The sequence below is a fragment of the Trachurus japonicus genome, chromosome 4 (assembly GCF_045865225.1).
Source record: "Trachurus japonicus isolate A0001 chromosome 4, Traja_1.0".
Classification (NCBI taxonomy): Eukaryota; Metazoa; Chordata; class Actinopteri; order Carangiformes; family Carangidae; genus Trachurus; species Trachurus japonicus.
In genome coordinates this window covers 7,737,095-7,751,079 of record NC_140910.1, presented here as the reverse complement: position 1 = coordinate 7,751,079, position 13,985 = coordinate 7,737,095, and the positions used below count along the sequence as shown (strand labels likewise).

Here is a 13,985-nt window from a genome sequence, read left to right as displayed (position 1 = left end):
TAATTAAAAGTGCTTTACCCTCTGGCACAATTTGCCGATTGTTTATGCAGGATCTATCTCTACCTTTCTCTCTCGCGCGCTCTGTGATTTCCCCAAGCCCCACCAGCTGCACATTTCTGCCGATATAGCAAAAATGTCTCCATTTTGCAAATGTCTCCATTCATCAAATCAATTATTGAGTTAATTACTTTGATTTATTTGGGACTCTGCACAGTGAACTTCTGAATGCATTACACGTTCAAGAGGCAGCCAGCTATAAACCCTTTGATAACCAAATCATGGACGCACAGGGGAGAGTGATGGGTGTTTTTTCGAATGCTATATGGATCAATAGAAACAACCACACAGAAACGCTGTGATTAATTAGCAAACATTTGTGAGAACAAAACTAAGATTCTTCAGTCATGAGCCTCACAGAGCTGCTACTGTGAGGCTGTAGCTACTAAATGTCAACGATGCAGAAATCCTCCACTCGCAAGTGTTTACTTATAGCATTAGTAGCCTAGTTTTAGTAACTACATCATAATAGTTTGTTGTTTGATTCATTAATCTCCATCCTCAGTCAGTCTCTCCTCCATTAGTCATCTTCTCCTTGCTTAATTTCATCTGAGAAAATTGTTGCTGCCCATTCCCAGCTCTGCTGCCCTGTTTGTGTCACAGCAGCCCACGTTCTCCAAGATGCACAACTCAAAATTACGATTCCCAGTCGCAGCGGAGGAAGACACTAATTTTAAACTCAGCTTCATCAAAATGGCAACATGTTTCTTTAATTAAGCGGACCAGCATCCTCTTCATGAACTCTCAGGAGAAATGTTCATTTAATGAGCATTCTCATTAAACACCAATCAGACCCTGAGTTCTTTGCACACAGGCTTTCATTTAATGCTGTTGCACTTCACTAATAGAAGAGTGCTACTACAGCTGTTTGGCTTCATTGTGGTTAATGTCGCCCTGGTAATCAGGCTTTTCCACCAGCACCTTCTTGCCAACGCTTTCTGTTGTCTTCTGGTCATTTGACAGTTTTACAAATACTCAACTGAACCTGTGGTGTTCATAGTCAAAACAACTACGCAGGTTATTAATTAATGGATGATTCTTCAGTCAAAATTAGAGTTTGGGAAGATGAGGACGACAGGATGGGACCGACAGTGCAGGTAAAATAGATGAGGAAGAGTCAGAAGAAGAGGAGGAGGACACAGAATATAATCCAGACCAAGATAATAATGTTCAGGTATTTGTCCTGGTCTCTATCTCAGCCTGACTCTACTCTTGATGGAGAAAAACGTTCTATACGTGATGAACCTGAAGTGGAGATGGGGGTTCAGACAAACCTGATAGCTAAACTGATGTGTATCCACAAATGAATCCACCAATCCAGAGCCACCATGTCTTTGCAGCCATTATGTTATTTTGTCATACCAGGCATGGATCGAAGGCCAAAGGCTCAGGGATGTCATGTGGGCTTCTCCATTGCCTGGAATCTTTTTCACAATAAAAGGTTAAAAATAATGAATGGTTGGAAATAACGGTTTCCTAATTGATAAGCATGTAAAGTATAGAAATACAGTATTTGTGTGACAATACTGTCTTTTAGTGCACCAACTTTAAGTTAAAGTGGTGAAACACAGTGACTCAATGAATGAGAGAGGCTGACGATATAATAGAGGATACAGAGTGGCCATGTAACCAGGCTGAGAAACAAAAAGGATCTGTGGGGTATATTTTCATTGATGTGCATAGACCACCACTTTGCTCTCAAACCACCAGCTAAGAGGAAACCCTAAGCAAACCAGGACTTAAGAGAATATATTCTCCAGCTTGGTCAGCCCCGCCCTGACAAGCTCAGAGGAAAACTTCTAGAGTAGGCAGCATGAAAGTAAAGGGCTGCAACACCACTGACAGACATTTGTTTTCTCTCATTGAACATAACAGTTTTAAAAATCTTACAGCAACTTCAGTGTGGTTAAGGTTAGTATTAGATCATACTTTTGGTTAGCCAACTAAATAGTGGGTTAGGGTTAAGGTACTGTAAGGTTGTGGTCATGGGTAATAAGACAGAAAAAACCTTAATTTCATGTGTGGGACAGGACCAGAACTAGTCTGTGCAGTCACTGCACATGCTGTATGTCCCTATCCCTATATGTTACAGCATAGGCCATATGATGCTTAAATTGTATTAACTAAATACATAAACAAACTGTTAACATTTTGGAATCGGTTTTGTTGATACTCATGTGATCCAAATGAACAAATGAAACCAATAAGAGCTGATGAAGTGATCTACCTGTCTCCCAGTTTTGTGGGAATCTTGATAGCCAACTAGAGGATCATCATACAAACATAATACATATTTTATATCTTGATTTTCCAGTTACGTGGATATACAAAACAATGACATGTATGAAAAAAGAAACCATTAGAAATCAAGGCATTTCATATTTTGACATATATAGCTCATACAAATATGCATGGTACTACGTATGTACCCATCCTAAAGCCTGACAACTTTCCCAGAAATGAGAATATGTTGTTTTAATACATCTGAATTTATATATATATTATGACTGACTGTGAGTATTTCATATATTTTACCACCACGATATAGTGAACTGTGTTAGTTGTGACAAAGCTGGTTCACAGTGGATGGACTCAACAGCACAACTCAGAGACAGTAGTGAGGTAAAATGTCTTTACTGGCAAAAGCTGGGTACAGGTAATCAATCCAAAGTGCAACAAACAAACAAATCCAACAGGGAGCAGACAAAGACAGGGTCCAGGGTCCAAAAGGCCGAGCAGAGATCAAAACCAGAAACACCAACAACACACTAGGAAAACAGCTGGAACACTAGACACAGAGTACAAACACCAACTGGGAGAGGAGACTGGGAGTACACAGACTATATACACAAGGAAGACAGGAATGACAGGACACGGGTGGAAGAAATCAGGGAGGCAGACAATCACAAGAGTGCACGAGGGCACCAGCAGACAGGAAGTGGGAACTGACACAAGAGGAGAGGTGAGTATCAAAATAAAACAGGAAATGAAACAAACATGTGAAACAAGGTGCTTGGTGTCGTTTTGTATTTGTAGCTATCGCAGCAAAAACATTAGAGGAAAATGTTTCTGAATTTCATTCAACATAATATACAGCTACAGTAAACCTACAAGTCCATGTCAGTGATCACTGTGTCAAACACAAGCAGATACAGATGAGATCCTGGTGTGGAAGTCATGTTGTCTGTGGAACAGGAGGACAAGCAGCTCGTGTGAACTAGATTGCTTAGTGTTGGCCTAATTTAAACTCTCTAAACGGGGTCTAAGCATTTAGGTTAGAGGAGCTGAACACAATTTAAAGTGGTATGAACACCTCTGACTTTTGGAGTTCTCATAAAAAAATATTTTTTTTAAAAATGAAGTCCTTACCAAATGTGGACATCTGCCAAATGCACCTGATCATTTATGTGGACACTGATACCAGTTCCTGTGTTGTGCATATGAGAGGCATTGGCACCTCTCCTGTCTAAATATTTGCATTGAATAAAATCATTCACCTTTAAATTCACTTTGCACCCAGCCAACCGTGGTTGTAGGTCGCTGCTCGCTGTCTTGTTGCTCTCAGTCAGCGGTCATGTGGAGGACATGTCCGGACACTCTCATCATGTCCCAGCGCCACACTGTCAAATCTGTTCTTTCACTTTCACAGCTTCCTATTGATATATAGTTTGCTGATGGTGATGAGAGACTGGAGTTGGAGCTGGTAAAGGTGATGGTCAGGAAGGGTGCTGACCTCTGCTACAGGTTTATGATGTCTCTCCGCCGGCGCTGCCAGTGTTGATCTGGTGTCCAGATGAGGGACTCTGACAAGTGACTAAAATTAGAATTTTCTGTCCAAATTCATGTCCTTATACGAGGTGACATTGTCCTCTCTTTCCAGATTTAATCACTATTCAAATGAGACTTCATTGCAACTCATAAACACGTCAAACAGATTCCAGAGAACATCAAACACTTGACTTTGTATTGATATTCTGTCTTCACCTGTATCACCTATATTTACATCTGTATACACTATGTAATAAATGAATAACAATGGTGAGTGTGTTTTATTTTTAGTCATGGTAGCAGCACGGCTCTGTGGACATCAATGTCGGTCAGTCTCCCCATTATCATCCAGACTTTGACTGACTGAGGGATTGCCACTGAACCCACAGGCCTCAGGCCTCTCTGTACTCTGACCACCTCTCATCCTTGTGTGATGACTGTTGGACCAAGTCTACATTTCTTGGAAAAAAAGTATAGAACATCTTCCTGAGGCAGATGGAGTAAAATCTAAATCTGCATCATATATTAACCACCATGAATTTACACTTACGTAAGAGTACATTACTCTTCTGTTACGTGGTTGTTATTGCATTTTATCTATGCATAAGTTCCTTTATGCTTTCTATTGTCGTTTAATGTTCGTGTTGATTGAATTATTGGTATAGCTACTGTGAAGCACTCTGTATATGTGCTCATACTACAAAGGGTGCTGTATAAATAAAAATGTACTTACTTACTTACTTACTGTACATCATTACCCCGTTGATGTTTTAAGGCATGAGGAAGTTAAAGAGGTGCAGGATTTTAATCATTCCTCTGCTGCAGCAGGAGTGTATCTTTTCTTGGTTATAGATGCCATCTGCAGTAACTCAATACCTTTGTTAAAACAGCTTGAAGCCACTTTACATCATTCCAACAGATTGATCTGTAACTTCAACCGAATCAGCAGGTTTACTCCCCGGCTCACCAGGGAATCAGTGGGCTCGGCACTTATTGCTTATCTGTGTGACAAACGTAATATCCATCCCGCAGATTCATTAAAAAAGGTGAATGAGGCGATTTAGAGTCAGTGAGACGGATTATTCACACCTTGTCACACCAGTGTCCGTCCTCATCAGTTACAGTGACCTATATTTTTAGCTGGACTTAATATTTTCAGATGCATTTTTAAAAAGGCCGAAATAAAAATGGAAGGTATATTTGGTGACCAGGGAGCATTTCCTCCTAACTATGGAGATGAGATTTTGTTTGCACATTTACTCCAATATTCTTGTATACTCCGTTATCATCAGACATAAAAGAAGTTGGAACTAATCCTGTTTCTGTCTTGTGATTTACATTTATGGCTTCCTTGTGATTTTCTCAACACCTACATATCATTTCAGAGGTGCCAAACATCTCACTGTCTCCAGGCAACAGAAGTTTGCGGTTCAATTTAGACATTGTCTGATTTTCACACACCTCCCTGTCACATGATTCATCTGTCAAGGTCAACCGTTCGAGGAAACAACCCAACTTATTCCAATCCACAGTCAGGCATTAGTTGATCATGGCAGTACGGCCGCCACAACAACCTCTTCTCACTGACCGTGTGTCTGTCCAGGTCTGATGTGATGCAATCTGGGAGAGAGAAGACAGACAACCAAAGAAAAACTGATGGAAGACATTACATTTGTCATAAAACACCTACAGTGTGCCCGTTTATAACATTCCCTTGTCTGCACCCACTCGTGAAGCACACACACACACACACACACACACACTATAGTTTGCACATTACACTGGGAGCAGCGAGGCACTGTACTGACTGGAGTATCATGCCCTCTTCTGGCAGGTTGCTTGCCGTTGGTGACAGGATGAACTGCAGCTGTGTCTCTGTTCACCTCCATTCTGCTCTCTCATGTTATCTCTTACACACTTCATGTTTCATTTTTCAGTCCTGTGAGTGTTTTTAATTCCTCTGTGTGTGTGTGGGGGGGGGGGGTTGTTCATCTATTATTTGACAGACCACCTCCAAACGCTGCAGCACCACTCAGAACAAGAAAAGTACATTTTCCAAACCATTGTGTGAAACTATAAAATTGACGTATTTGTACTTTACTAAAGCATCTCATTCTACTGTTTAGATCTACTGTATACAGCTAATCCACGTTTCAAAGAGAAATCACACACTTCCCCCCCTATGTTTATACAATAGTAGAATACATTACATTTTTGGCCACACAAAAAAGTCTTGTTAAGGTTCAAACATCTGTGAGGTATGAGCGTGGCAGGATCGTGCAGTGAGTTCATGTTTAGCGGCAGAATGTGACTTCACTTTGAGTCCAGGTGGTGTTGTCTCAGATGTTACAATGATTGAAATAACACAGAAGGAGAGTGAGCCGGTATTGATACAGAAAAAGAAGAGTGACAGTGTTTCATCACTTCATCTCATGTTGCCATGGAGACACAGAGGAAGAAGAAGTGAAATTTCAAATCCACGGGGCCTTGAATTCTGTGTACCAACAATTTTGTTTAAATAGGCTGTCACTTGCATTTGTTGAATATTTTGACTCCATGTTCCCAGTCAGCTTTAGTATTTTAGAGCATTTTTACAGCTTTGAATCTGTGATCCAAGGCCAAATCCAGCAGACAATATGAATCTAAGATCAGCAGTGACAGAGTGACCAACACGTCACATAACCAACACTTTACAAGCTGTTTTAACTCATTAGCTGCACGTGTGGGTGGAGAAGAGAAAAGAACCAAGACCATATTGTGATAAGATCATTTCAACAGCAATACCCATCATTGTTTGATGCTTTCTCACCCACAGTAGTTATTACTACACTATTACTACTTTATTACTCCAGGTACTCGGCAAGTATTGGTCATACTACATACTACAATAGATTTTGATCTCAGCTACACCTGTGAGGTTTGGAGACTGTATCTTCCACAGCTGTGACGCTGAAATTTTTCCACAGATATAAACAGCTGCTGAAGTATTGAAAACTGCCTCTGTGGTGGATCCATGTCTCCAGGACAGCTCTTCCTCTGTCACTGCCACTGTCCTAACACCAGCTAACCACAGTCAGGAGACGTTGTCATGTTTGACCCTCTGGAAAGCAAAAACCTTATTTCCCAAATAGAATCAAAACCATGGGATGATTTTATTTTCCGCTGAGCCGCACAACCTGATTTAGTTTTGCTGTTATTGTTTCTCCAGTGTAATATGTAGCTTTTTGAGGCCAGAGTGGGACTGTTGTCTCAGGTTCACCTCACTCTGGTCATTCATCATTTGGAAATTGAATTGTTCTCCATGCCAAGATGCCAGACTGTGGAATCAGCCATTAGTTTTTGGGGTTTTTTTTGCCCAACAGCTGGATGCTCCCATAGCAAATTGTTGCAGACTGCTCCGAGAAAGGTCTTTGATTTATCTCCTCTGGGAAACCTGCAGGCCGAGTGAACAGACAGTCTCAGGAGGTACTAATATTTCAGAGCTCTTAGTCTCATGTTTGCTCAGTGTGCTACAGGGCTCATGAGTCCACGTTTGCTTTAGGAATATCTTCTCACAATACTGTCCAGCACGTTTCACTGGCTCCCTGCAACAAACTTTAAAGCCCCCAAGTGGGAGATTTTTACCAGTGCTGTTATCTAAGAAGGCGTGTCAGACTGTCTAGAAACAAAATTTTTTTCAACAATGGGTTTAAATTGTTCATGACAAAAGTCTTGATTGAATACAGTGCAATAAAAGTGTGCAAGGATGTAGGCTAAATTATGCAAAGAAAGCAGGAATATTAACTCACACCAGTTGCTTTTTGTTGATAACTTCATCGAGTCATGAGAGTCTTTGTGTTTTTAAGATTTTTTGACCAACATACTAAATACGCACTACCACCTTGTGCAAGTGATCATAGCCTGCAGATTCAGGTAGCTACAAGTGTTTTTGGCACTTCTGTGGTGGCTTCCTTTTTCAGACTGAGGTTGCCTGCCTCTCAAAGAAAAAAACAAATCCAACTTTTGAAAGAGTAGTGGGTAGAGAGTGAGCTGCTAGCCACCACGCACAAAATGGTAAAACAGATCCGCCATGTCTCATGTTTTTTCGCTTTCATATGTTGTTGATTGCGGCTGTTATGTTCAGTTACATACTAATACCAAGCTAAAGGTCATGGGAAACATAATTGATTTCAAGGTCTAGAGAAAGTTGCAGTAAAGAAACAACAAACAACAAGCACACAAGACTTTCTGATATTTACCACCAAGAAAAACACATCTGATAATTTTTTTGCTTGGATAGCACACATTTACAATTAAATGCAAACCTACAATTCGTTACTTAAAAAAAAAAAGTTAATTAATTAATATAATGTATGGTAAAAAAAAAAAAAAAAAAAAAATCAAATTCGTTTAAATGATTGCTTTTTTTGTATAGACATTCTAGTCCTTGCTTTATATTTTTATTATTCACTTTTATCTGCTTCTTAGTATTATTTTGCCAATTGTTATTTGGCTGTTGAACTTCACCCACAGGTTATCAATCCAGTGTTATGATTATTAATATTGTCGTTATTATTAGTGTAGCAGTAATACTCAATTCTGCAATGGAGTCTACATCACGGACAGACAATGCTTTAAAACGTTTTTTTTTTTTAAATATTATTTTATTTTTATTTTATTAACCCATATTTTACCAGTTGTTTTACATGTATAAGAAACAGCAGCCTGTAGAGTTGGGATATTTGGCTCCTTCCTGTGGGCCAGCATAAACTCCAATAATACCGCGTGGCACTTGGAGAAACAAAAAAAAACTCAGGATGGATCGAGGAGGGGCCTGCGGGTCAGATTTCCAGCGGAGTGAGACCTCTGAGCCGCTGACGAACGTCCTAACTGTGCGCGGCCTGCGCTCGTTCGCCGCTCTGCACACGCTCCGGCGGCGCGCGAGCACAGGCAGAGGCCCATCCACATGATGTAGAAAGCAGGCGCTGAGCCGGGGGAAGTCCCGAGTTGTGCCTCCCTACTATCTGAGCATCCTTCCCAGCAGTAGGAAAAAAAGGAGAAGCCAAACAAGCAAAAGTTTTCCTCTGAGTCGCGAAAAGAGGAGTCGACATGGATGAAAAGGAGCAGTTTGTGTGACGGGACGAGAAAGACTTGACGAAAACCAACTCGGCACGGTGGGAGAATGATAACATAGGAGGCACTTTGTTTGCGTTTGTATGTAGAGGAGGACACGAAAACCTAAACTGTGGGAAAGTTTGAGGCACAGACTGCTGGCTATGGCGCGGGAGGGCGAAGACGCCGGGATGGCCTCAAAAGCTTCAAAAGTGAAGAGGCAGAGGAAGAAGAAGACCAAGGAGAACAAAACCAGGACTGTCCACGCTAACATACTCTATGACTACGCCAAAGGGGAGGAAAACCCAAACCGACACTATGCAAACAACAAGATTAAGACGACCAAGTACACTGTGCTGTCTTTCCTGCCAAAGAATCTTTTTGAGCAGTTTCATAGGTTCGCCAATGTTTACTTTGTGTTCATCGCTTTGCTCAATTTTGTCCCAGTTGTCAATGCGTTTCAGCCAGAACTCGCTCTGGCTCCAGTAGTTTTCATTTTGTCTGTCACTGCCATCAAAGACCTGTGGGAGGACTACAGGAGGCACAGGTCGGATAAAGAAATCAACCACATGGACTGTCTGGTCTACAGCAGGTAAGTCTGGGCCTAAAAAGCCAGGAAAGCCAGCTGTGTCCAGCTGTTGCAGCTCTCTAACCCCTGTGTGTGTGTTTGTTCACTTTGCCAGCACAAACTGTCCTTCCCTGCTGCAGCTAATGTAGGCACATTGCTCCTGATTGAAAAAAGCACACACACAACCAAAACACATCTTCTCCACTCTCCTGTCACACTGGCCTTCCTGCACACTGAGCCCAGCTGTCAGTCAGATGGCATCAGAGCTAAAACCAGGCCAACACAACAGGAACATATCACACATGTAACCCAAAGTGTCTAGCCCCCCTCCCAGTTTCCCGCTTACCTATCTGTCACAGAGGGGTCAAAGTATTTTTTATTCTTTTCCTGATAATACAGATGTTGAGTCAACATGCAACCTGACAACCTGTTTCACCTCTCGGCTTCCTTGACTACTATTTCCCTCCCCGAGTCCCTGTGTGCAGTGTCTTTTGCTAATGAAAAGCGGCACTGTCGTCCATGTACAGAGCATAATTCATGGTAATCAAAAGGCTCAGTGTTTAGTAGCTCCACAGTTTTAGCTAAGTCTTGACCCGAGTTGTTCTGTCAAGGTTGGACATAATTGAATTTTCTTTTGCTGTGGCGATATTGTGCAAAACATCTCCTTTCTCAACCTGACAACAGCTGACTGGACTAAACCTTCACGGCAGCCGCATGTCATTTTCCCCCAAGGTTGCACACAAAGTCGCTCACACTGAGTTTGACTCTCCCCGAGCTGAAGAACTTGTACCTGCAGGTGAACTCAGACCTAGATAAATGCCATCTTTCCCGTGGCAAAGCGGAGGGAGTCTGTTATTTATGAGGAAGGAAATTCCAGTTTTATCTAAAATCCTAATATTTACAAAGTCTGAATGATAGAAACAACCATTGACAGGAGATTCCTCCCGAAATGTAGATTTTGGAACAACTACAAAGACATGCTCACTGAAACCACACATTTGTGCTAATAAATGCAGTTCGCTGGAGTGTAAATAGTTTGCTCTTAATCTGTTTTTCCAGAAAACCAACAACATCTGCCGCTGATGCTGTCCAGAAACTTTCTGGACGTCAGGTCACCACAGTTGACTAACTGAGCTGAAATATTCTTTCATAACTTGATAATTAATTAGTGGCATGTGGCTAGCAATTATTCTGTGGTCATGCACAAATAATAAAAGATAAATTTCACATTTAATCAACACTGCAGAACAGACTGTTTGACAACCACCAGACTGCAGAAATAATGGATTTTCATCAGACAGACTGTCTTTGTTTTACTGTTTGTTGTGGATGTGGAGAACAATTTTGAAGGTAGCTTTTAAGCTAAATCTAAAATAATGAAATGCTTACGTAGAAATCTCCAATACCAGAATAAGAGCAGGATCGCTGTCACTTTCTTCCATTGAACTGAACAGTAACATGTTAGCAATAGAAGAGACCTTTTTAAAACAAAGATCAGCAGTAGAAGATGGCTCAGGGGTATTTCCAACAAACATAGTATTCATTCATTGATGTGCTTTCTTGGTATGTTATGGCTACAGTTGGTTGTGTATGTTTAATACGGTGTGAAGTGAAAGATAACACAAACCATGTGCTCACTGTATCCATGCACATAAAACGACAGTTTATCCAGAAAGGAGTCAGCATGTTTAGGTTAATATACGTTTCTGCAACAGTTTTATGGTTGTGTTCCTTCTGTATATGAAGTGTTTTCTTTAAGGTCAGGATATTGTGTACACATACTGTATTACAGTGACTTTTTCACTATAAAGCAGGTCGAGGTTCTATATTAATACTATATTAAACAAAGCATTCGCTGCTCTCAGCCCAAGCCCTGCTCACCTGGACCAACAATCCAGTCTCACAGGGTTTTGGTTTCTGAGTTCATTTAAGATCACTGAAAAAGTCAGAAGAGTGGCCCAGGTCCTCCCGTCTACAAATACATTGTCTTATGGGCATCAACTAGTGCTGCAGAGTTAAACAAAATATGATCCACATCATGATGTGTTTGTGGGTGTAATATAGGAATCAGCTGCAAATTCTTTTTGGTAAAGGTAAAATGTGTCTTAGCATTGTTGTGGATTGGTAAAACAAGATATTGTCACGTTGGAGAGGCTGTAGCCGGTGAATGTGTGGCTTTTTAACTTGGATCAATCAGTCATAAGGATAATGTATTGACAAAATTTCAGCCAATCAGCTATCATTAGCTCTGTTGTGCATGGAAAACAAAATCCCAGTCAGATAAGATCAACTACTTGAGGGCATCTGTTGACTGATTATTAAACATCACTGTGTCACCAACATACGTTGCTTTTTGAACAAGTCTGGGCCTGAAACTATTATTTGCTCTCAGGATATTGATCTAAAAGCAGCACATGTTACTAACAGTCATGGCAATCATTGTATAATGTCCAATGTTCTCCATTTGTTCCGCTTTGTTATTGTTCCTTTCACCATCTGTCTGTGCATGCAACAAGTCCGATTTCCATGCCACCGCCACGTGCGCTGCAGCGACAAAGTAAAGGAACACAATGTTTTTATATTCTCGGATGTGAGTCATTAACTGAGTGTTTCTCTCCTTTATTTTCTGTGCTCTTGTTTAAAGCTCGAAGATGTGCATTTATTTAACATATTTGCTGTCACTTTTTGACAACATTGTGTCACATGAGTGGATCCTTCCTCTTCAATAGGGGAAAAGTGTTTGTTGAAACATCAAAGAAAGTTTTTACTCGTCCACCTGCATCTTAAGTATGTTCACAGCCCTTTTGAAGATGCACGGTTGTATTCATGCTAAGCTACATTGTGTGTTTTGATGGACATATTGGAGAAGTAGCTGAGAGGCAAAGAGGAATTTGAAAAGCTGGTGGCAACGTCAACAAACAGGCTGTCCTCTGTCATGCATGACATATTTGCTGTCCCGCACAGATTTATGAAAGTGGAGCTGAAGTTTCTGTTTATAGAACCACCAATTATAGAAAACAATAGCTCTACATCTCTCATCCAACCATTCGCCCTCTCTGGATGTTCTGGCAGAGCGGAGAGACGCTATGTGGAGAAGTACTGGAAGGAGGTGCGCGTGGGAGACTTCATCAGGCTGCGATGTAACGAGATCCTCCCGGCCGACGTCCTGCTGCTGAGCTCCAGTGACCCGGACCGCCTGTGCCACATCGAGACCGCCACACTGGACGGAGAGACCAACCTCAAGCAGAGGCAGGTCGTCCGCAGCTTCTTTGACCTGGTGAGACGGACGGCACATCACTTCTTGTTTCCGTGAGACAAGACACACACAGTGGGTCTTGTGTTAGACGCCCTGGTGGAAGCAAAGGTTCACTGTTCTTAACACTTTGAAGGTTTCATGTGTTTGCCATTGCTTAGTTTATTCTGGTTTGTTGGAAAGTTTCCTGGGTTGGTTATGAATTCAGAAAGTGTTATAATCTGAGTCAAACTGCTGGAGTTTTTAGCTGGTACCCTCCAGCCAAATCAGAAATGAGAATTCATCAACAGGAAGAAGCTTAAAGGGATAGTTTAACATTTTGACAAATTGGCCCATTGCCATAATCCCTATAGTTTTAGGAGTAGGTTCATTTCCTTGAGTTGTCGGTGCAAGCTATTTTTAGAACGGCGGAGCAGAGCCGCAAGCTGCTCAGAGCTACGCTACGGAGGCTCATTGGATTTCTTGGTTTCCCTCATCAAACTCATCAAATACACAATCCAACAACTCCAAAATGCTCTCGTGGACAAGTTGTGACCTGCACATTCACCACGCTATGAGATAATAACAGAACGTTACGAGACAGAGTTGTTTTTGAGGTAAATTCATGCAAAACCGCTGATGCACATTCCCGTCTGGGGCATTTGCCTTGAAAACAATGCTGTCTCGTAACGTTCGGATATAATCTCATAGCATGGTGAATGTGCAGGTCACAACTTGACCACGAGAGCGTTTTGGAGTTGTTGGATTGTGTATTTGATGAGTTTGATGAGGGAAATCAAGAAATCCCATGAGCCTCCGTAGTGTAGCTCTGAGCAGCTCGTGGCTCTGCTCCGCCGTTCTACAAATAGCTTGCACTAACAATTAAAGGTAACAAACTTACTCCTAAAACTATAGGGATAAAGGCAATGGGCCAATTTGCCGAAATGTTGAACTATCCCTTTAAGCATCAGTTTGAGTTTTAAAATTTTAGATTTTAAAGTTGTGTTGTTACCTGTTGTTGTTGTTGTTGCTCTCAGTTTTTGTGTTTCCCCTTATTCATCATAGGTATCAGTGAAATGATTAGTTGATAATCAGTTGTTTATAACAATTAATCAGAATGTTTGGATGTTTTATACAGAAAATGCAGGGTCCGTACAGTCATAAGGAAACCCAGAAAGGTCATTTAAAATGTCAAAATTACATTTGGGGAAAACATCAAAGGCGATAACTGATGGTTTTGAGAAAAGCCAGGGAAAATATTTTAATAAT

The 13,985-nt window shown here is 41.2% G+C and overlaps 1 protein-coding gene across 2 annotated transcripts in view; it reads left to right on the top strand.

The window, feature by feature from the left end:
- Positions 1-8,753: 8,753 nt before the first annotated feature.
- atp10a (ATPase phospholipid transporting 10A) overlaps positions 8,754-13,985 on the top strand; it is a 38,312-nt gene continuing 33,080 nt past the window's right edge. For both annotated transcript variants that reach the window (XM_085773681.1, XM_085773682.1), the window contains exons 1-2: positions 8,754-9,508; positions 12,557-12,761. In XM_085773681.1, the coding sequence (XP_085629807.1) occupies positions 9,081-9,508; positions 12,557-12,761 (633 nt within the window). In that variant the 5' untranslated portion in view covers positions 8,754-9,080. The remainder of the gene's footprint in view (positions 9,509-12,556; positions 12,762-13,985) is intronic.